This window comes from Pyricularia pennisetigena, chromosome 2 (genome assembly GCF_004337985.1).
Source record: "Pyricularia pennisetigena strain Br36 chromosome 2, whole genome shotgun sequence".
In the NCBI taxonomy this organism is placed as follows: Eukaryota; Fungi; Ascomycota; class Sordariomycetes; order Magnaporthales; family Pyriculariaceae; genus Pyricularia; species Pyricularia pennisetigena.
In genome coordinates this window covers 2685841-2695195 of record NC_043741.1, presented here as the reverse complement: position 1 = coordinate 2695195, position 9355 = coordinate 2685841, and the positions used below count along the sequence as shown (strand labels likewise).

General features: G+C 50.0%; 3 protein-coding genes across 3 annotated transcripts in view; 2 read left to right on the top strand and 1 right to left on the bottom strand.

Moving 5' to 3' along the window:
* Positions 1-273, top strand: part of PpBr36_00728 (uncharacterized protein) — a gene marked incomplete at both ends in the record, with an annotated part of 4971 nt that extends 4698 nt beyond the window's left edge. The window contains one exon of the mRNA XM_029887919.1: positions 7-273. Within this exon, the coding sequence (XP_029750793.1) occupies positions 7-273 (267 nt within the window). The remainder of the gene's footprint in view (positions 1-6) is intronic.
* Positions 274-1989: 1716 nt separating this feature from the next.
* PpBr36_00727 (uncharacterized protein) lies at positions 1990-3932 on the bottom strand (the record flags this gene model as incomplete). The annotated part of the gene is made up of 3 exons (XM_029887918.1): positions 1990-3276; positions 3359-3560; positions 3619-3932. 3 exons carry the CDS (start codon positions 3930-3932, stop codon positions 1990-1992), a joined length of 1803 nt encoding a protein of 600 aa, XP_029750788.1.
* A 1062-nt stretch (positions 3933-4994) lies between these two features.
* On the top strand, positions 4995-5323 carry PpBr36_00726 (uncharacterized protein; the record flags this gene model as incomplete). Its single annotated transcript, XM_029887917.1, has 2 exons — positions 4995-5044; positions 5155-5323. 2 exons carry the CDS (start codon positions 4995-4997, stop codon positions 5321-5323), a joined length of 219 nt encoding a protein of 72 aa, XP_029750789.1.
* Between the last annotated feature and the right edge of the window lie 4032 nt (positions 5324-9355).

Sequence of the window (9355 nt, the reverse complement as noted above, 5' to 3'; positions counted from 1 at the left end):
GAACAGGATAACCTCGGCGGTGGGGAGATGTGCAAACAGAAGGGCACTTATCTGTATGTGATCACTAACCGTGTAAAACAGGACGACGTCATCTCGAAACCGTTCCGCATACCCGAACTCATACCCAAGATAGAGGAACTAGTCTCAAAGTTCGACACGAACGCTGCTTTTGGTTCTGGTGCTATGGACATTTCACCCGCTGAGCCCATGGTTACATCGCCTACTGCTACTCCGCCTCCGCCGCCTCCTGCTGCGACGACTACTGTTGCATGACCGGCTTGGTAATCTTTTGGTCTTTGTTGATACCTATACATACCTACTTGTATCGCACATATATTCATTGCTGCTCGACCTTCAGAAGGTTACGATATCTCCTTCTTTCCTTGCTTGGGTTTCCTCTGCTCTCAATCGACTGGTGATACAAAGGCGGGCTTGGGCTCGGAGTTGGTGTTTCATGAACTCTTTTGTTTTATGTTCTCTTTTTTGATAATTATTTTTGGCTACAGGATACCACGATATGCGAAGGCGTACGGGTGGAAATAGATAGACATGAGGCCATTGTAGGATGCATCACAAGGCTGGCTGGTCTTTTCTTCCCTTGGGGGAATTGTTTTTGTTCCTGTTGTGTGATTGGTTTCTTTCAAACATATATCCCAGCAGCAGTCACAGCCCTGGGGCGAGAATGAAGCAACGAGTCGACGATTAGAATGTTGAACTGATGTGTCTTGCTCATTGTCAAACCATGTGGGCATCATTGGGAAGAGGGTAACCTTCACCTACATGGTATACAGGTGGTGGTACAGCGAGAACTACAATGATTCTCACTGTCGAGAAAACCAGCTAGAAACTAGACCAGGTCTAGTCGAGTTCAACAGTAATACACATCAGTACTGGAATAGTCCAGTACAATAACAGTGCCAATCTCCTCCCATGTGTGCAGCAATAACAACCTCTGCCATTGTATGGTTTGCGGTTATCATCCCTGAGTATATGAGACAACCATGTTTAAAGAAAGCAGGTCTCTCTTTAAGCTTTCTCATAACAATGCTTCACCTCGTTCGCAACGGTTACTTCGGGCAATAGATATCACGAGACTAATTACTCGATCAATTTAAGAACACAGGGGAAACCGATGATTGAACAAACATGCGAGAGGGTTTTTATTAGCTATTAATAAAGTGTGACAGGAATCGCTCGGATAGGTCATATAACAATCTCCCAACCGACAAATCAACCTCAAAATGAACCCCCTCTCTAAACCATGAAATCGTCACCCAGGACAACTCTCAGCCAAGCGAGGGAGAAGCATCTTGTGTGAGCAGATTGTGTTGTAAGATGTTGTTTTTATCAGAAACGAAATCCCCATCAGACAGACTCCCCTTTCCCCTTGCCCTCCAGAATATTTTTTTGTGGTTCTTTGTTTTATATTGAAAAGGACAGACAAGATTTGTGTGCTTTCGAACATCGCTGAACGACGGGTCTGGGTATACTGGGTATCAAAAAAAGACAGTAATCAAGACACGAGGAGACAGCCGAAACTGGGAAAAAGGAAATGCAAAGATAAAGTGATGGTGTTCAAGATTTTTTTGTAGAGGAATTTTGATGCGATGTTGTTTTTCTGCAAAAAGAGCAAAACGACGAAACCGAAGGAAACAAAACCAAAGAATGATCGAACTTGTGATGTCGAGAGCTGAGATTCTTCAAAGCCAAACCCTAATCAAAAGGGTATAGCCAAGGGGTATCAAGAATCCAACCGATGTCGACAAGGGTATCTTGAAATGCAGATCCGTTTCCCGACCGAAACCCGGAAAGTAGAATTGTGCAACGAAAACATGGTGGAAATGGGCATAAACGCGTTTCCTTCCAAGGAAAAGATCAAGTGTCGTAGGAGCATGCATCACGGTCGTCGCACGAATGCATCACCTAACCCACTAGCCGTCATGACTACCTGGATTTTCTGATCAAGCGTGGCAAACTGCTTCGCGTCCCCTAAGCCGAGGCAGCAACAACGGGCGTGGCAGCAACGGGCTTGGGGGCCTCATCGACGACAGGAGCAGGGGCGGCAGCATCAGCCTCGACGGGCTTGGCAGGCTCCTCGACCTTGGCCTCGGTGCTCTCAGCGGCCTTGGGGGCCTCGGCCTCAGTCTTCTCAGCAGTCTCCTCGGGAGTAGCCTCGGGCTTCTCGGCAGGCTTCTCAGCAGCCTTGTTCTTGCCCTTAATGGTCGCACGGAGCTTGGAGAAAGCAGAGGGAGACTTGGGGGTCTTCTCACCCTCCTCGTCCGATGAAGTAGCCTTGTCTTTCTTGCCGAAAGCGAAAGGGAGAGACGACTTGCGCTTCTCGCTCTTCATCTCCTTCTTGGTAGGCTCGCCGGCGGCAGCGGCGGTAGGAGCAGCTGCGCCACCCTCAACTGTCTCAGTAGGGACAGTGGCGGGCGAGGCAACCTCGGCGGAGAGAGGGGCAGAGGTCTCGACGGCAGGGATGACAGGGGCGGCGTCGGCGACAGGGCCAGCCTCGGCCTCCTTGGCAGGCACAACAGGAGCAGCCTCGGTGGCGGCGGCGGGCTCAGCAGTCTTCTTCTTGCCGAAGCTCAGGTTGCCAAATAGGCTGTTGCGCTTGACAGGAGTGGGCTTGACAGGGGCAGCCTTCTCCTCCTTCTTCTCCTCAGTGGCAGCGGAAGCATCAGTAGCGGCGGCCTCAGTGGGAACAGCGGCGGGAGTCTCGGTAGCACCATCGGTAGACTCGGCAACGGCAGCCTCGGCGGCGGGGGCCTCGGCGGCAGTCTCCTCAGGCTTGGCCTCATCCTTCTTAGCTTCCTTCTTCTCGTCCTTCTTGCCGAGCAGCGAGCCGAAGATCGAGGCGCGCTTGCGGCTAGCAGAGCGACGCTGGGGCTCCTCCTTCTTCTCGTCCTTGGCGGCGGCGGCCTCCTTGGCCTCAGCGGGCTCCTCGATCTTGGGGACCTCGGCCTCCTTGGCCTCGGTGGTAGGCTCGGCCTCAGCGGCGGCCGCGACCTCCGCTGCGGGCTCCTCAGCCTTGGCCTCTTCCTTCTTGACTGGGGCGACAGGAGCGGCGGGCTTGAAGCTCTCCAGGGTCTTCTTGTAGGCCTCGCTCTCAATCACAGTGGCGGCAAGCTCCTTGGCGGCAGCGGCCTTAGCCTTGATCTGGGCGACCCAGTTGTCGCGATCGGCAGCGTTAGCGGCCTTGAAGGTGTGCTTGTGGCCTTTGGTGGTGAAGTGGAACTTAGTGGGGCCATCGGCAGTTGGCTCAGAGGCCTCGCTCTGGATGCGTCGAAAGCGGGTCAGTGCCAAGAACATGGGACCAGTTTATTCTCAATATTTGATCGCCTCATGTGCAACTTACCAGCTGGATGGCGCCACCGGGGGCAGTCTTGTCGGTGCCCTTCTCAGTGAAGAACAACAGGCCCTCACCAGTGTGGCTAGCCCATGCGGCAACGATCTGGGCGCTCTCAGATGACTTCTCAGCCTTGACGAACGAGGCCAAGTTCTTGGGCTCGACGGCATCAGTGCCGAACCAGAAAAATCGCTTGGTGTAGATGAAGTTCCTGTTTACTCGTTAGGAATGACGCTATAAATCTCCTGTGTTTTGTTGGTCCAACATACTGGGGGAACTTGGTGCCCTTTGACTCAAGGTAGCCCTCCTCGATGGGGGTCACCTCCTTCTCCTTCTTGGCCTCCTCAGTCTCGGCAGCCGGGGTCTCGGTAGTAGCCTCAGTCGTGGCGGCGACAGCGGGCTCGGTGGCAGTCGTGGCGGTGGCAGTCTCGGGCTCGGTGGTGGTGGCAGCGGCAACGGGTTCGGCCTCCTTGGGGGGCTCGACGACGGCAGGGGCAGCCTCAGGGGCAGCAACAGTAGGCTCAACTGCCGGGGCAGCGGCGGCGTCCTTCGGGACCTCAACGGGCTTCTGTGCGTCCGACATTGTGAAGAATGTTTTGGGTATCAAAGAAACTTGGGTATCACAAGAAAACAAAGAGAAAGAAAAAGGCAGAAAAAAAAGTAAGCCTTTTAAAATTAAGGGTATCTCAAAAACTTGTATATGTCAGGGACTCAAGGACGGTTTAATGTCGAAGGTCAGCTGAAAGTCCTCCTTTGTTCTCTGTGAGGATGGAATTAGACAGATGGAGGAAAGAGAGAACAGGAAGGACAGATTCGATCTGGACTTTTGTAGGGGCAAGTACTTATTTGTTTGCAACACAGCGTGGAGCGGGTCAAGACAGGGAAGGAGAGGTATGGTATTGTACGGTAGGGTACCAAGGGGTACCTCCCTCCATGGGGGTATGGCAAATGGAAACGCATTCTCGCACAGTACGGTCATCCAACTGACTGACTGTCAGGTAATTAATTATGCCTGGCCCTGTAGCGGCCCTGTCCCAGCGTTAGGCTTGGGCTGTCAACGCCGTCTCTGCCAGGACGGGAGCTCCAAACTTGTCTTGCGAAGCGGATCTGCATGTAGCCAAAATTTCGCCGTGCTCCAATCTGCTGTTTTCATTGCTTTTTCTCCTTCCCAGCAGCAACTAATCACACCTTGACTTGCCATGGAAAACGGCATCTCTCTCTCTCTCTGACAATCAGGTCAGGCCGTGTTCCTCTTTCGACTCCCACACCGTGTTTACTTTTCCACATGGTACAGTACCGACGTGTCTGATAACATCAGGGGAAGAAGACGGGATTAAAAAAAAAAAAAAAAAAAAAAAAAAAAAAAACCGAAAATCTCATCGCGTTGCTTGCTGTTACCAGGGCACAAGTGGCTCGTGCGCTCCATTTCGCGAAATTGCATCCGCAGCGTGCCAACCCAAAAAAAAGGGACAGGGGTTTGTGGCGTTGTCCTCCTGCAGGGCTCTCGTTTATCTTTTTTTTTTCTATGTTTTTCTATTTTTCTCCCTCTTTTGTTTCCCACGCGGCAGTGTCCAGTCATACTGTAGGTAGTCAGTCACTTGCATCGTGTGGGCGGCAGCGCCAACCCGCTCTGCCGTAGGTCATCATGTGCAAGGGACGTGCATATGTGGGTCCCACGCAGGGAAAGGAATGGTGGTACGTGTGTGCGTGTGTGGTGTGTGTGTGTGTGTCGAGAACGATCCCTTTTTTGGTTTGGGCTCCACCCAAGAGACAGACAAAAGAAAAAAAAGAAAAAAAAAAGCCAGCCAACAAGGATTCTGGGACCCTGAACTTTCAACGGGCGGCCTGCAGAAGATTAGAACGATGATTTTGACTCCACCAGAGCTCTCCCTTGAGTGGTGCGAACCTTGTGGCCCGGTACATGGTCTTTTCCAGTGCCGGCATACTCTGGAACTAGCATACCTAGCCGCGTAAGGGACAGGATAGGCAGTTTCCAGCTGCAAGTACATACCATATGGTATGCCGAAATGGAATCACGGCTGGAATGCTGAATATAGCTTTGTGTTTACGATATCAGCTAAGAGTCTGGTCATTTTTTGGGGCTTGTAGCTGTGACGCAGCTGTTAGGGAACACGTCTAGATTCCTTGGCTGTTTGGGGTCTTCTCTGTGCTGTCCTTTTTTTTTCCTCTCTCTTGTAAAAGGTTCCACCATATGTCTTGTCGAAAGTGGATGTCTCGTGTTGCCGATCTGTGTTCAAAGGCTCGTGCATTGTTAATCACCGATTGTATCTAGCCTGCATACTGGGCTGATTATGTGCTCGAGGGTTAAAAAAAAAACTGCGGGATGAACCTGACAGTGGGTTGAAGCTAATGCCAAGGTCTCATTGTTGTTTTTTCGGCTTTTTAGTCTTATCTAATTATTGAACGGAATGCTACAAAGCAGAGCGGTTACGGGGTTGCAGCGAAAAAGGGCCCCCCATCTCACTTCTTGCCTAACTACCCAGCTCATGTGCCTTGATTATACCACAAATAAAATAAAATATAATAAAAAGGGAGGGATGGCACACGGTAAGCAGGAACAGTGATCTGACTTTGACTGTTTCTTTGACCGGCGCTGCTTCGCTCCTTTGACAACCGACAAGCCTCCTTCTCCACCTCATGTCCACAAAAACAAAAGAAAAGGCTTGCATCACAATGCATCCCGTTTGAAATGACTGGTCGGCGGCTACTGGGACGAATGTAATCAATCTATCGAGATCCACCTGCTTTGGGCGGGTTTGCAAATGCCCTGGACGGAACAAATGGCCTAGGCTTCTCGGATGGGGTCAATAATTAGATTACGGACGCTACCCGGCATCCACCCCGACCACCGCCCAGTCCCACCTGAATATCTCAAGTCGCCAGTCCGTGCCAGGCAATTGAATCCGAGAATTTTTTTTTTCCCCCATAGCTGGTTGACTGGGCTTTTGTTCCAAAGGGGCTATGTCTTTTCTGCCTTTCGCTTTTTTGGATACAGAAAAAGGGATGTCCTAGTCTACCGGGGTTTGATTCTTGTCATGGAGGGGTGCATTTCGAGCCTCAGGCGGTTTTGCAATATCACAACAGAGCGTTTCAAACAACGACGCATCAGCTCACTATTCGGGTTTATTCCTTCAACGAGCATATGATCATCTTTTTCATGCTGAATTCGGTGTGGGGGGCCTGGTTTGCTAGTCTAGTTTTTGGTAGATATCGTGGTAGTACCTCGTACTAAAACTAGTACGCAGCAAGTAGTACTTTATTGGGCCTTTTTTTTTCCTGGGTCGGGGCCCATGAGTTGAATTCCCCTGAGCAAGATGCAGTTTAAGCAGTCCCAAGACAGGGGGAAGTACTAATTATTAAACTAGACACAAAAAGGTGAAGAGAAACACAAGAAGAAAGAGCTTTCGATTTGACGCCCAAAAAAAAGGCCAGTGCGGCGGGACGGATTTGCTGCCATTGCTTGTTGACACCCTTGCATCCTTGATTACCTATGGTCAGACATTGAGGGTTGGCTTGGGTGTGCATGGTAATAATAGCCCCCCAGGAGTGTGGCCCATGAACATGGAGAAGAAGAAAAAAAACAAAGACAAAATTAAGAAGAGCGGCTTCCCTCTTTTTTTTCCAGGGCCAGAAAAATCAACCAGAGACAAAGACCGAGATGGAGGATCCGCCAATTCAACATGAAAAAGAGAGTGTCATGTTTTGTCGAGATGATGACAATCAGGGCTCAAATTAACATTTCGTAAAAAGGGGGCTGGATTGGCTGGCAAATTTGTCTGAGTTCCATTTGGCCACGACCAGACCGTTACATGCACACAGGGCTTCCAACATTGCTGGATTCGTTCCCTTGTCCCGACAGGTCTTTCGGCGGTCCAGTAGGCAATCAAATAAGGTAAGTAGGTAGGCAGGTATCCAGGGGAAAGTAAGGTTGGCAGGTACTTTGGTTCTTGGTCCCGTGATAAAAGCGTATACTGTGTGCACGTTCGATCACCCATACACCACACACACTTTTGGGTCTGCCAACCGGAATTGGAGAATTTGGGTGTGCCGGTAAGGTAATATCTACCGCCAGGCGACGGCCACCGACTTCGGACGGGCATCTCTTGGCCCTTGGCTCGTCATCCATGGGGACAAAAAAAAAAATATTAGAAAATACACCGTGGTGGCTAGCGAAGTTATCGTCGTCGCCCCCAAACGATGCTGCTGCCGCAAGTACATTGCATGATGACCGCCAAGAATTCGGATTTCTTTTCGGACTTCGGCAACTTGTATGTTTAGTAGTAATATTGAATGGGCTTAAATAACTTTACCTCTTCTCTTTACAGATCAGCTGATGTGTAGTCGTACCTTCTTCGGCGCCTCAAACGGTTTTGGCTTTTTCCATTTTATGGGAAGAGATGCAAGGGCCCGCTTTTTTTGTACTTGCTCAACAAACACCAGCCGTCTAATCCATTGGAAAGGGCAAACAAAAAGTCGGCCGGTCGGTTGGTTGATCCCATGTATCACACACGTCTATCTTTGTCTCGCGACGATCTCCTACCGTTATTACTGTAAACAGCTGGGCGATGGATGCCTCGATTCGCAATCCTTATCAAACAATGATTGATTGTGTTTTTGTTTTTCGACGCTATCCTTTGTTTTTTTTTTTTTTTTTTTTTTTTTTTTTCTCCCACATCGGGTCAGTAACAAAAGGAATTAATAGTCTCTCCAGTCCAGACTCGGTTTCGGTCCAAAGCTCACTTGCGCCCGGTCTAGTTCCAGGCTCCAGACTTTTAGGTCCAGAATAGCTTGGTCCCTGCTTGGATTCGTCTTGTCCATCATGATCTGATTGATTTGACATGACCCCGCTCAGACTACCGCCATCACGCTGACGAGCTCAAACACGGCAGGCTAGGCTTGGAGGCGGACGGAGAAATTTAGTTTGCCTTGATTATCCGGTTGCTATCTTTTTTACTCCAACACCAAGACCCCAATCGCCCCTCGCAATGGATCCTTTAGCCCTCGTGACACTGCAAAGACTGCTTTAGGTCGGTCATCCAGCAGCCAAATCACCCTATCACCGGTAGTTTTCCCCACACGACAACCACTACTACGTGGTACTTTGACTAGAACTAGTAATAGCAAACCATTGTATCCCCCCTACCCTTGAAGCTTTTGGGATGAATGGGGGGGGCTTGGGGGCACACGAGAGAGATAGAGAAAGAGAAGAAGAAAAAAAAAAAAGAAAAAAAAACGTCACCAGAACCGTCACCATTGCCTCGACCGACGGTCTGGTTACGCATCGTCCATACAGGGTCTGGCCCGTGAGGATCGCCGGTACTTGGGGGATCTACTCGTTTACGAGGGCCTCCCCTGGTGGATTGGTGTGCGTTTTGGTTTTTGAACTCCAGGAGCTCCCCGGCTCTATCCAGTTGCTTTGCTTTGCTGGCGATCGGACAAGGTCTGGATCGCACGCCACCCCCCTTTTGATTTGCTTGAATGTTCTACACTCACGTGCAGCGATTTGATGAACGTCAAGTGACAGACAGGCTTAACCAAAACATCGGTAGGCCGGAAATGGAATATCTGTTTGGTAAACATGTCGGTGGTCCGTGAGAAACTACCAGGCAGGCGTCGTAGTAGATTTACTCAGCCCATGGTCGTCTGGTGAAAATAAGGGCATGCTAAACCACTGGTATGTTCGTGTACCTCATTTAGCATCGTTTTGGTTGGGATAAACCAGAATCCCGTGTGCAGCCTCACTGTGTCTTGAATGGGGCAATAATAGCAAAGTAAAATTCAATAATAGCAGCCTTATACGTGGGAATGGGTGTCACGCCTTGGTCTGACCGAAACACACAGACTTACGTCACTTGCAGCCGCAGGGCTAGCCCCGATAAATCAACTTCGGCAGCGTTTCCTAAGTATTCTTTCTCCAGCAATTGACGCTCCTATGGAGTAGATACGTGGCTGTTCGGAAGAATGAAAAAGATGTGTATATCCCTG